Raw genomic sequence first — 14,815 nt, forward strand, 5'->3', positions numbered from 1 at the left:
TCCACTTTCCTGAAATAAAAGAAAAAACAGTCTATCATTTTGCCTGTTCTCTTTCCAAAATCATTAGCGGGCATTAACCTCCATTTCCAGTGAGTTAAGTGAAGTCCTCATGAATGACTACTCAGTCTTCAAAGCAGAAACATTAAAAAGAATATAGTCATTGCATGCAGTCAGAGAATTTCATTAATTAACTGTAAATCTATGCATGCATTTCAGGTTAACTCAGAAGATAAATTACTCTGCCAATTTAGTAAGGTTATAATTTTTTGTTGAAAATAAAATTAAATACAAGACAGCAATAAATTAGCTTTCAGATATTCCAGTGAAAAGCAAAACAAAAAAACCCCAAAAGAAAAAAGACCTACATTTTTCAAATGTTACTGTTATTATACAGGCCTGCTTATATACTAAATTCTCCAGAATAGAGAATTTCACCTGAAATTGTGTTACAGTATCATCTCTTGTGGTTACAGAGATATTACAAAGGGATAATAAAATAAGCCCTTGTGCAGAATCTATTTCTAAAGAGTTATCCCCTGTGAAAGAGAATGCCCTGCATTATCATCTTTTAGTAAAGTAATTGGAGCATGGATGACTCCATTTTCTTTTTTTAACTCATGAATGGGATTCAACAAGAAATGCTACTGACCATTAGCATTACAAAGCAAATTACTAGTGCAAAGGAGAACCTCTTTGATTGCCATTAGACTTCTTTGTGGTTTGGAACACAGTCTAAAACTAGCAAAGAGAATCCTGGTCCTGCACCACACTGACTTTTTCCTCAAGATGGAACATAGAATATACACAGACCTCTTCCTGAAAGCTGAAATATAAAATATTTGGGGGCATTAATTTAGCAGAGAAAACGTTTCTTTATTTAGATATAATATATAATATATTCCTATATATTATAATTCACACACACACACATATATATRGAGAGAATATATATATATTAGGATTTTTTATATATAAAAATATGTGTGTATATATATATATACACACACACACACGTATGTATAAAGAGACTGACTGACTAAATGAATATTTTAGTATTAGCAGCCATTAACATCTTGTCTATACTGCTCATTTGATCGCACAGTTTTCTATCGGAAATGAAACTGTTCTCTATTACCAGATTTTGCAAGTTTTAGAATGCATAATATAGCTTTCATTCTACTGAGAGTTAATTCATTAAATCTTGATAAAACTCCTTTCCAAACAACCCTTGAAGTCATTCATTCAGACATTTCTGTGTGCCTGACACAGAGGAACAACGGACCTTCAGAGACAAAAGTCTGCATGCAGCAAATGGTAAAATACAGCCTCTTCAGGACAGCGAAACACCTTGCTCTCAAGGATTTAACAGAATTTTGCTTTCAGATCACCAGATCAGTAATTTGTGTTCATTAGGTTTCACAGATCGGTCATGCTACCTAAGCAGCATCCCATACTTTTCACTGTATTAGCAATTCTGCAAAGAGTATTAGAACATTAGAAACAGCATTCTCAGCTTAGTGCCTTCTAAAATTAAAATCATGTTCAGAAAAACAAATGAGAAACGCAGCTCTGTATTTTGGCACAAGATAAAAGGCAGTGTAGAGCACTTACTATGCAACCGAAACCAGCAAAAGTGCCTCCTCGGTATTCATTATTGATTCAGCAACATTTTAGTGTGGCTCAAGTACATAAATCTATGTATTAAGTATAAGTGTCCTAAAAATGTAAACAAACCCTATTTTTTGTAAAGATAAAATATGTTTCCAAAAGATTAACAGCTGGTCAACAAAAAAAATTTGGTTCTATTTACTGACTTATTGAATGCATTATCGCAATGGTTTTTAACATACAAATGAAAATAAAATCCATTTCAGAACAAATTCTGAGTGAATGTCAGTTTTCTAGTAATCTCTACAAGTCTGTAATGTCACTATTTACTTTTAGTTTTCTTTGTGCAGAGCTAGTAGCTGCAGCATGTAGCTACATAAACACCCTTATGTTCTTGTATGATAATATGCCTCAGTAGTGATTGTAAAAACTCCAAAGTCTTAAAAAGCTGCAAGAACATCAATGCTGCCAATTTTCAAAGGGATTTACTGAAAAATAGGAGACTAGAAGGTAGCACCTAATATTTCTTTTTTGACTAAGGTGAAATGAGACTAACTGATGAACGAATAAGTTTAAAGAGGTAATATTAAGAAAACTGAACTAAGAGAGTGGACTTTGATGATCAGTGTAGTTACACTTTCCCAACAGACTTTCTCCAGGTGAAGCTACAAGCACATGTGTGTATGTATTCATCCCATGCTTTATACTCTGCAGCTTGAATGGGCAGTAGAGTACAGCAAAACAACAGGCTTTACAGCTATAAAAGGATACAGTAAAGAATTTCTTTGTAGCTAATGACATATTTCTGCACAAAGCTGCTCGGTCAACACTACTAAATTCTGAGAAAAGAGCAACAGGAGACAAGATTCGAAGTAATAAAATAAATTGAAAAAAGTAGATATCATGAAGAGGTCCATGGGAGAAGGATAGGTAGACAAAAACAATAGTGATGGGTGTAAGATTTTTTTCTCCTTATTTACATCTAGAAGTGTCGGTGATGATTTAGAAGTCAATAGTTGCAGAAAGTGTCTCATGCTTAAGAAAGAATGTGTCTGAAATCTTTAAATTCCTTCAAAGAGTTTCATTTGCACTCAGGACTACCTTAAGATTATGGTCCAAATAAAACTTTAAGATGAAAGAACTGATTTGAAGCAAATTACCTAAGAATCCATCTCTTTCATATTATTTGTGAATCTGCCTGAAGTGACGTTTCTGCAGAGGTAATTTTTAGAGAAGGAAAACTTACTTGCCAGTAATTGTAGGTTTCATAGCATTTTTGCCTTTGTAGGTCTATAGTCACTTCATTCTAGAGTATTCTTCACTGGTACTTCAAAACAATAAGAAAACTAGTGTTTGGATATTTTAAATAGTTTTCACTGCTTCCTTAAATCTACATGATGATATGGGCATCAAACATTTTTGAAGTGGTGAAGCCATATAAATCCATTAATCATGTTTTTCAATGGCAAGTATTTATAGAGATTACATTCAGTGCCACCAAAATATCAGAATTTACCTATACGGAAAATGCATTTATCTGAGAAAAATTTCTTCAGCAGTTTTCTGGACCTAGGTCATTGCATACAGCTTTAAATACAAATAAAGAGCCTTCTTTTTGGTACACTGCCTTCCAAAACACTGTACATCAACAAAATTTATATATACAAGCATCTGAAATTTTTACATTTCCAGGCTTACTGCTTACAGGAATGAAATTTATAAAAGCAGAAATGCTTTTCCTTTCTATTTAATTGAATAACTCTTTAGCTATATGGGAAAGAGAAGACAGCATTAAAAGGGAAGAAACTGGTTTTGATGTCTGAAGACATAATTAACTAATATGCGTGGTGTTCTCATTTCATATTTTATTTTTAGTCCATTTCCTAGCACTTCAAAGCAAATGCTTAACATGGATTTTGCATAAATTAACTCAATTAGATAAAATGGCATAATCAAATATTCAGATGAACTGTTTAAGCAAATGTAAAATGTGGATAAAAAAAGGCAAGGTCAAGACAGTCAGCTGAAACTTGTTGAAGTTTACTGACTTCAACTGCAAGAGACAGATTTGCTGATAAAACACACCTCACATTGATACATATACGCATCTGCCTTTCACTTTTGAACCTTGCTGAAAAAATCTCCTCTGAATTATGACAAACTTGAATTAAAACCAGTAACAGCAAACATTCTGCCCTGATACTAATCTAATAGTACAACATACTAACTGTTTCAGTACAAACATTCCCACAGGAATCGCCCAGCCTCCTGGTTAGTATCCCAGGGACACAAACCGTTCCAGCTACAGTTTCTGTACAGCACTGCTCACAGGTTACAATGGCAAAGACCTTATGCCACAGTTATCAAACTCCCCCTAATTCCGAAGTGCCTCTCTTCTTTCTAACCCACCTTGGGAAGTACACGCAGTATCTTTTGGAGAGTTTCATCTTTTATATACCAAAGAAAAGTATGCATCAGTCTCTTACAGCAAAGGAGTACCATGGCTAGGAAGGCTGGCCTCGGCAACCTCACACCCCCTTCTTGACCCTTCATTTGTTTACTGTTTCACACTTCGGATACTGAACAACTGACAATCCATCTCAGATCCTCTTGTGCACAGAAGGATATCCATAATAACAGGAATTGCTGAGCATCCTTGATCTAAGTGAGATCTCCATACCGATTTTTATGGAAGAAACCCCTTAAATCTTTATTTGAAAGCGAGAAACCCAGAGACAAGCCAACAAGTCTTGCCCATCAGTAATACACTCAAGAACCACTCTTGAAAGGTCCTCTGTCTTTCGAATGCTGACAACAACAGAAACATTCTTATTACTGATCCCAACTATGGAAAATTTCAGCCAAAATTTTAGCAAACTGAAGCAACTAAAGGCTTTTAAAAGGAAAGACTAACAAGCATCAGTTCTACCAGACTGCCTGTGAGAAGCACAATTATACATTCAAATATCTAGCTCAGACAAGTGTTGAGCACTGAAAGAACAGAAGGACTGTATGAGCACATGAGAATAAAACCATCCATGCTGATCTCCCTTTTATTTTTATTTTTTAAAGTGGCCAGAGCTAGATTTGTTGGAGATGAAGCAAAACATCAAAATGAATCTGTTTAAGTTATCATTTTCAATTCTTTCAATATTGTTTAGCCTTTAGAATCCCTACTATATTGCTGAATTTTGCAGGATGACTACTTATCACTTAATAAATTCTTTACTGACCCATAAACAAACCAAAAAGGAATAAGATATGAGAAAATATGTTACTATTTACTACGTATTTTGGGAAGTTGTCAAGGTAGAGGCTACTTCTCTCTGAAGGTCTGAAAATTCCCTATCCTATAGAGGATACCCTCAGAAAGTAGTAATGCCCTTCTACTAACAGATTTCCTGATGAGTCATGCAGCATCTTTGGAACAAACCTTCATTAGCTTCTTTAGAGTGTTTATCTGGGGAATCTTAGATGCTAATGGTTTCAAGAATCAAAAAAAAAAAAAAAAAAGAACAGGCTATGTGGGGAAATGAAGACCTTGAATGATTTTACAAGCTTCAAATTCTGTCAAGAGATGATTTCTGCTAATTATCTGACCAAAATTTGGATGGGCTGCAACACTCTCACTCAGTACAGGATAACTTTTTCTAATGGCATTCTTAAAAGTACATATGCTGTACAATTTCTGTAGCATTCATAATCCCATGATGTACGAACAAACAACAGGAACTGGGAAATGAAGTCTCTGAGCTTTCATTATCTCATGTTAGCAGAGCAGAAGTGCTGCCGTGTGAACAATGGCAAGTCTCATTCATAGGTAATCAGACAGTACCCAGGCATTTGGATTACCGTGGTAACAGCAAACAGTAGAAAACATAGAGGTTTTAAGCAGCATTTGGATAGAACAAGAACAAAAACCCAAATGTCTCAAAAGACATTTGTTCACTTCTGATCTTGGAAGATTTTAAGATAAATACACCATATTTTATGCTTCACTAATAAATGCACCGTGCTAAAAGAGGAACTTTTCCAATATATATTTCTTATACCGAGAAATTAAACGGCTGAAAAAACATCTTTTAGTTACAGATTTTCATCCATAGGGTTCCTACCTCTGCAATAAAAGAGGTTACCTACCTATGGACCATGATTCTGTGTTGTTATTCTACCTACTGGAAATTTGAATTAAAAGATTCCAAACACTCCCCATCCTTGAGCATTCATTCCTGCTGTGCATGTAAGCCAAACAGAGGAACACATATGTATGTACCATACATACCAAAAAGCAACTCACCCTTGTAGATCTTAGGAGCTCATCATAGAAAAATATTTATAAAATTTGGAAAATTCCACATTTAAGTGGTAACTAATTTGAAGGATTAAAAACAACAGGTTCTTTCTTGCCTTCCTAAAATGTCTTACAACTCAAAGAAATATACTTATCTATTAGCACCTATTTAAACTTATGTTTAATTTATCATTTTTATTGTACCTTACTATAATCTTCCTTATAGAATCCTCCATCAATTAAGAAAGTGTACAGGAATTTAATATTTTCTTAGCACTTTAATTCTAATATACAAAAACACATTGATGATAATTTTTCAGTAAGTACATTTTATTAGGTTTTAAATTGACTTAAACTAAGCTTATACTTACCTGATTTGAGAATCTCATGCTAACATTCCGCTGATCCTGTGGAGGTACGTAACGTCCTATAGGGTCAATATCTTTAGGACTTACTAACTTGTCAGCTGAAAGTAAATCATAACAAAAATACAGAATGACTTGAGTACTTTCCACAGTTTCTAAGAAGGATGCATGCAAATGTATTTTATGTAGTCAGTTCTGCTATAATCTTTGTTTCAGATCAATATAATTTACAGACTAAAAGAACAACCTGCAAAATTACATAAATTTTAAAACTAATATCTCTTAAGTATCATTCTTGCTACAGCCAATTATAACAATGTAGTATATTTTAAAAAATGCTTTATTTTTTCTAGAGAAATGTGCAAAAGAACATATACAGACAATATACTCCACAACACACACAAGACACGAAAAAAGCCCTCAGCCCACAATTATGGAATTATTCTAAAGCTTTGACTAGAAATTCAACAATCAAATATTTGTTTAGCTCTGAAGCACATAGAACCTTTGTCTCAAGGTCATCATATGTCTATAATCCTAAAAGGGACAAAATTGTAGCTAAGTATCAATGACGATAGCTCAAGAAGAAATTTTGAAGAATAATTAGATATTCTTGAAACTTAAAAAGACTCCGTGTAGAAAATGTTAAGTGGAAAAACTTTTACTCTCCTGAAAGGAAGTCAAGTACTCCAGTAAAAGTAGACTATTAAAAAGTTTCAACAAATGCCTTGAATAAAGGTTCATAATCCACTGTGAGCTATTACACCCTTTAAATAAGCATTTTCCCATCAAAATCTCATTTTGCATGAAACAGCCCAATCTTTCTTTGATTTTTGCTATAAAGGAGGCCACAGCGCATTTTCATGTCTCCTATAAATAAGTCAACAATTACAATGGGAAATGAGCTGTTAGTCCAAAAGACAAATAACTGATGATGGCATTAGCTAAATTCAGCTGCAACAGAACACCAAACCATCTACTGCTTTGATAAGGAAAATGCTCCTGAACACTACACTGTGCAGTAGCTTAAGACTGGGTTTACGCAGTTTATAAAGTCAAACACGATCCGGCTAAGGCTTGGCAGTGTTTTAAAAGCACAGAGAGCAGAAGAGACAGTGCAATGGCAAGAAAACGCAGGGGCAGATGACAAAGGACATGCTGGCTGGGCAGTTCACCGAATAAGACAAGAGGGAGCCGACTGTTCCCGGGAGCCGCGCCAGCGAGCCGCAGCCGCTAGCGCCTGCGGCGCCCTCGCGGCCGGGGCCTTCTGGCGAGGGGAAGCAGCCTGCCTCCCGGCAGGAGCAGGCCCCGCCGCGCCGCGCCGCGCTCTGCTCCCAGCCTCAGCCCGCTGCTCATGCCGTTCCCTCCAGCACCACGCTTCCTCCCAGGAAACGTTCTGCAGAGTCAGTGTATGTTCAGGTGGTTATTTTAAAAAAAGGGGGAAAAAAATCTGGATATTGAAAAATTACCACATACAATTTATTAGCATATTGGCGCATGAGTTACAAAAACATATTTTAAAGAAGACGTTGACCTGAGCTCCAGTGCACAGAAGCAGACTTCTGATGTTGTCTAAAGGCACTTAGGTTACTTAAATTATTTACAGTAATGTTGATGCTATAAAAGAAATTAACCAAATTATTGCAAAATCAATGGCCTTTTTGTCTCATAGATCTTAAAAGTAAGAGCTGTGTCCAGAATTGTTGCTGTTTTTCCACTGTTTTTTACATTGACTTACACTGCTCAGTAATTAAAATATGCAGCCAAAATCATTTCTTCATGAAAGTAATTATACAAGTAGAGTAATATGACATTTCAGGTAATTTTCAATATTTACAACTGTATTTAAAGGAAGAATTTCAGTAAATTCTCATCCCCATTATCACAAACACAAGTTTATTGGAATCCAAAAAAAAGCAGAGTTTTCTTTGTTAACTCATTATTTGTATCAGCAAAAGCTGACAAAATTTAATCCATTTGTATCTATGCTCTAAAAAAGTATTGCTACAAACCTGTAACCTAGTTCTAGGCAGCACTGAATCCACAAAACAGGATATAAGAATTATGAGGAAAAGCACCAGACAGATAAAAGGGAGCCACTAAATGAAAGATTAAAGTAACAGCAACTTTCCAGCTGTGTTAAGCAGATGAATACCTACTGCCCCGATACTACTTTCCCATGTTCTGAAAAGGTGTCTATCATGAGGGCTTGACAAACCTTCTCAACCAGACATATAAATTGCCTTTGAGAAATTGCACCACTGTCTTCAAAATGCATGCTTTTTGTTATAAAACAAGCAAAAAGTAGCATCTATTTAAATTGCATAGGCAACCTTCTACACACAATCATAGTTTACGCATGTGGCGAGTTCCCACTGCTGTAGGCAGACACTTTCACTGCCTCTGTGGTTCAGAGTTAAAATTTCAACTTTAATACTACTTTTTGTATCTCTGTGGGAGGCGATGAGATGTGTAAGAATTGACTCAGCCTCATGTTGCTGCCTGCTTTTAGAGAAATTTGAACAGCAACAGGCAGACACTAGTCCCACAGACAGGAGAAGGATCTAAAGAGGTTATGTTGTGTACCTGCCGAGGCTGAGAAAAGATAAATTGATTGCTACTCCTGAGGCAAGCCCAACAATTTCTGGAATGGATGATGAAAAGGAGAGCTAGCACCTTTCCTTTCCAGAAATGAAAGTGTTGGGAGTCAAGCTTCCAGTTAATTAGCCACTACCACCAAGCAAAATAACACACACACACGCACAGAGTTCCAACAAGACCACCATTATTCAGGCAGGTTTGCAAATAGCTCCTAGAAAGGAGCACAATTAAATGTATCAACTGTAAATTGGTATGAATAGATGGAGTTCCTGATATTTTATAATCATCACTGGTGAACAGAATTAGCTTTGGGATAAAATTTCCAACCTCTATTGGCAGCAAGTATGAGAGAAGAAGGAAAAAATACTGGAGAGCAGTAAGGGAAGGAAGAAAAAGTAGAGAATACACCAGAAAGCTAAAAAATGATAAAGCAAGTGGAAACAGATACTAATGACAACATTTCAAAAAGCAATTTAGCATGATTAACAAAAAAAGTGTTTAGCAAAGAATGGAAACAAAACAACTTAGGTTAGTCTAACAGTATTTGGCAAACAATAAATATGATTTATTTAGCCAACATTCCTCAGGTATGGAAGTACGCAAATACTAATATAGGACGAATACTAGCTGAATTAGTACAGTGGGAATACTGTACTACAGTAGTCTGTACTGTAAGAGAACACTTTTGAGGGTTATTTGGCTAATTATAAAGGGTTAGATCAAAATATTTTTGATTAAAGATGAGATTGGCTGGTGCATTTAATTACAGTACTGGCAAAAAATTGAATGTACTATGGAAGGAACACAGTGAAGCCAACTGCACAGAACACTGGACTGACTCCGCCCTTCCATACCTAAAGATACAACCAGAGTTCCGTCCAAGTCTTGAATTTTTAAACTCCCCTTCAATCTTTTTCATTTTTACTGCCAACAGCCTGCTTCCCTTATGCTGTGTTCAGAGAAAAACATATTTAGAACGCAATCTACTGATCACTGAGTATTTAGAATAAAGGACTGATCTTTCTCCCACAAGAAATATTATGAAAACCCTGTGGATCATTAGAAGATTTTAACAACTGTTTTGCACTAATCTTTGAATCCTCTCAAGTAAGAATAAAAGTTTGTGATTGAAGTTCACCATAAACTGTAACGGCCAACCTTCAGAATGCATCTCCAAATGCTCATCCAGCCTCTTCTATTTTAAAGGAAGGGTAAAAACATCACAGACTAAAGAAAACACTATCGCTTTTATCTGAGATTGCAGTTGTTCAGAATTGCAACTTATCTTGCTTAAAGCTATAAAAAATCTAAACTAAATGCTAGAGACCATTTGTAAAAATCACTGTACAGGTACAGGTGATACAGAGACAGTTAATCCAGAGTAAGCATCATGTTAAYATATTTTCTCAAGGAGACAAGGAAATAAGAGGGAAAGCCATGAAAAGAAACAGCAAATGAGAAGCCTATCATATTGAGAGCATTTTGAAGATTCCACAAAATATTCTAGTGAATATTTCAGAGTGTGCTGCACGCAGCATGAAAATCTAACATCAAAGAAGAAGAATAAAAAGCATTTTTTGCCTATCACACATGAACAAAGGCAGAGGACATATATGCTACCCACAGTCCATCAAAACTTAAGCCAACATTTTCGTTCATATTCAAGAAAAACATTAGCAAGACAGATATCCTTCACATCTGACAAGTCAAAACCTGATAGTTTGAATTCAGCTTCTTACCCAGGAGCTTTGCAATGATGTAAAGTGCCTGTCCCCACAAGAAAAGCTTTCCGTCGCGTCCACTGTTACTAGGAAATCGTTTCTGGCTGCCAGGGTTTTTCTTTTCCAGTTCAACAAAATCAGCTGGCACATAATAATACTTGGGAACAACAGGACACCCTATGAAGTTTTAAAATAAATACATTAAGTAAATAAATCATATTCCACTTCCTTCATTATATGATTGTATTTCCCTTACAAAACTGAAATGGATTGAAAACAGGAAAAACTACGTCCTGAATTGTCATTCATTGTTATCTCTCAAAACCACCATCAGTGTAGTAAACCAAGGGCTATGCCAAATAGTACTTTATTTTTCACCAAACATTTCCACAAAATCTTTTCCTAAATCTCACACACTATCAGCATAGTGCCTTATCATGAAAAAAAAAAAAAAAAAAAAAAAAAAATTTTTTTACTGACAGCAAAATGTAGTACAGATAGGAAACCATAACCAAGAGAAATCAAAGTTGCATTAAAGTGAACACTTGGTGGGGGGTCCCCCACATTTTAATGGCCAGTATTAGACAATGTTTTGAAATTAAAAAAAAAAAAAAAAGTAGCCTAACATTTAATTAAATGAAAATTACAATTTTTTGCAAGTATGCAATACAGTTAAACACTGCATTGCAATTTTGAAACAATCTAATTATATGTAATAGAAAAACAAATTGATATGCTTTCTATAAAAATAAATTATGTCTTAATATTACTTTAATTTTTAATTTATTTATGTAAAAAACAGGTGATAAACAAGATAAAGTTGAAGTGGCTATTTGCTTAGATCAAGAAAACTAAATAAATTACTAGCAAGAAGCTGAGAAAAAAAAAAGTGAGAGATAATAAAGATAAAATATACAAGTAGGTGAGGTATCAGAACACACCCAGAAGTTTTAAGATGAAGCATTCATGATGACAGTTCAACAAGGGGAACCACAAGACTAATTTAGCGTCCATGGTACTTCACGTATTCATTAAAAATCAGAACAGAGAAATGATCAGCAAGGTCAGAAAATTTGCTATGCAGTGAAAATTTGATAAGGAAATGTTTATATTTCTCACAGACCGGCTCACTTCAACAAGTATTCTAAGTTTCAAAAACAGCTAAGACTAAAATATTTTGCATCTGTTTATGTAAAGCAAAGATGATACCACAAAACCCACAAAAAGATGCCAAGAACAGGCGATTATTACTAACAAAACACAATACTCAAGGATGTTTTGAAGTTGGATTGCCAGGGTATTAAAAGCTGTTGTGTTCACAGACCATTTTTGTATCCCTCCCTCCCCTCAAACTTGTGGTCTTTTTCTTAAACTGAATTCTGGATGGATGCACTTGTAGGCTATTACCTGCAGTTCCACCAAAATTGCAGCATACAAAAATCTATGTAAGAGAATGTTTATATTAATTCTCAAAAGCTGCCACTTCCACTGCTCTAAACAGGTAACTTTCATATGAGTTATAATAAATTATTTTGCAGATGTTGTGAAGTCAAGAGTCAATGAATGATGCAACTAATTCGCAACCATATCCAAGTGGAATCCTGAAAATATCTGACTGTTGGTAGTTAATTCTCTCCTGCAAAGTCAAAGTGAACTTTGTAAATAATGAAACACAGGGGGAGTGAGGAGGAACAACAGGGTACAGTGTAAATTTTACATTTATATCAGCATCATTTTTCCAAATAATAAAATTACTGTTATTATCACACTTTTATGGTGCAATGTATCTACACAGAACAAATTAGTTTCATATTAGTATTTTGCCCTCAAGCCACATACTGATAATGCTATTATTTCTCTTTTGCTTTGACTGCAATATACATTAATAAAAGTGTCAGCATTTCAAACATTTTAGCTAAAACAAAAAAACCACACTGTTTTAAAAGAGTGATTATCAGATAATACCTTCAGATGTATGTTGAAGCAAAGGATCCAGAAGATCCTGATATTCCTTTACTTGAGCAGGATTTCCTCTAAAAACTCCTAAAAATAACCAGAAAAGTAATTCATTTAATGGAAGAGGAAATTGTTCTGTGAACTCAATGTTTGTAAAAGAGGGGAAAAAAAAAATCTCTGCATGGGGCAGAGTGCATGGGGCAGGGCCTACACACTAAATAGTCCATGAAAAGTAGAAGATGAAACTGTAACTCTTTAGTTACTCCTATGGCTAAACCTCACATGGATCAAGAATCAGCCACTGTTTTATCAGCTTAAACTGAAATCAATGGCAAGTTACACTGCATAGGAAAGCTTTGAACTTACAGAGGCTCAGGAGTGGACCAGCTTACTACCTCTAAATAACTCCTTTAACTATCACAGAATGAAGAAGCTTACGTGTCAGTGTGAAGACACGCAGTCTTTGTTAGGCTGGTTCGAAATCTTATGACAGAGTTTCAAAGTGATCTAAAAATGAGTTGCCTAGAACTCCCAATAAATATGAAAGGAATTTGAAGGAGTAAAACCAAAAATTCCCCTTCAGAGATTTGTAGATGGAATCTCTACATTGATAAGTTACATAGATATTATATCTTAATCATTACAGTGGTTCAGAACAGCTAACACATCACAAGATGTTAAATGGAACAGTCATCTCTGTATGATGCTGCTTTGGGGAAGAAATTGTTAAGTTTGGGATGTACCAGTATCTTAATATTTTTCTGGTACAATTTAGTAGTCCCCAAAATTTATCTGATGAATATTATAACATGACCAGGGTCCAATTCATACAAGCTTGTCTATGAAAGGATATATCAAAAAGCAAAAGCATTTTTGTTCATCGAGGAAAAAACCCACAACTTGACATATTACACTGAGTTTTTTTAAGAGAGAAACACTTTTAAATATTTAAAGGGAAACAAGTTAGATGAAAACTTTTCATCACACACCTTTCACTCTTGTGCATCTCATTTCTTTACCTGGTTTTCCTTCTCAATTACCACATACTCCCATATTATTCAAATGAGCTGTAATATTCCTTTTATTACCTTATCCTTAAAAATTACCATATTTCTCCAGATTCATAAAGAGAAGTTAAAAAAAAAACTATCAAAAATATTATCCAAATATATATAATCCAAAAAATAGTCATATTTTATAATAATAATAGATATGTTTAAGTGACCCATTGGAACTATGTCAACACATGAGCACAGTCGTGACATAACAGCGATATTCTGACTGCCTTTATTTTTTAATTATTCTTGTTGTCAGATATTGTAGAGGGTAAAGAAATGCATTTATGTGAAAATACAATTGTTTTATATTAAGAATCATCTAGCAAAGATGTGTTGGGTAATAATGATCATGACCCATATGGAATAACAGAGAGTTCTTGTCAGTACTAATAGAAAATACATAACTAATTCTGTAGTATATAGTTGCCAGAATTGTTTTTATTCTTCATATCTAAAAATATTAGAAAGCTGTCACTGACAGAACAGAAAAATTGATGAGATTATTATTTTGTACTCTAAAAGAGTAACTGCACATATAAAGCTACTGGAGTATGTTCTGCTATTCTTTCAAAAAGGAAACAAAGAAAGAAATTTTGTTCACGTGAGCAAAACTGGGTTGTTACAGACTATGATTTACCGGACTCTCTCCGTCCTTATTTAATGGAGCCCTGTCCCACTGTTATAGAGAAATAAAATCCAGTTACCAGGAGTTGCTTAGATATTCAGTACTTTAGTATACATTTGCTGAAAATCCTTTCCTCCCTACTCTGCATGTGTGTAGGATGGGCAAAGAGGCTTTCAGCAGAACCACTATTTACAATGTAGGAGCTTGAGTTTTTTCCAGTGTTTTTATTTTAATGACATTCAAATGTAATTTACTCCTCCTATTTCATTGTCTTTTTGTGGTTTTGTAAGTCTCTCTGTACCTCTGCATGTACTGAACATTATGTATTAACGAAGTTTGTGGATTTGGAGATTGAAATTTCTCCAAAGCTTATTTAAAAAAATATATATATACACATATACAAAAATATATATATATTTTTGCAGTATATGTGTGTGTGTGTGTATGTGTGTGTATATATATATTTTAAAATAAGCCTATACACACACACTGCAATATATATATATTTCCGTTTGGATTAGCATACTGCCTTTTCAAGATTAAAAAGGATTTTTACTTACAAGTTTTTAAACAAAAAAACTGAACATGCT

General features: G+C 34.6%; 1 protein-coding gene across 11 annotated transcripts in view; it reads right to left on the reverse strand.

Moving 5' to 3' along the window:
- The window catches only part of PHKB (phosphorylase kinase regulatory subunit beta), a 100,452-nt gene that overhangs the window by 33,447 nt on the left and 52,190 nt on the right, over positions 1-14,815 (reverse strand). For all 11 annotated transcript variants that reach the window (XM_026059982.1, XM_026060065.1, XM_026060015.1 and 8 more), the window contains 3 exons: positions 12,552-12,629; positions 10,605-10,763; positions 6,271-6,365 (listed from right to left, as the gene is read on the reverse strand). In XM_026059982.1, coding sequence (XP_025915767.1) covers positions 6,271-6,365; positions 10,605-10,763; positions 12,552-12,629 — 332 coding nt within the window. The remainder of the gene's footprint in view (positions 1-6,270; positions 6,366-10,604; positions 10,764-12,551; positions 12,630-14,815) is intronic.

This window comes from Apteryx rowi, unplaced genomic scaffold (genome assembly GCF_003343035.1).
Source record: "Apteryx rowi isolate R43461 unplaced genomic scaffold, aptRow1 scaffold_1, whole genome shotgun sequence".
NCBI classification, from domain to species: domain Eukaryota; kingdom Metazoa; phylum Chordata; class Aves; order Apterygiformes; family Apterygidae; genus Apteryx; species Apteryx rowi.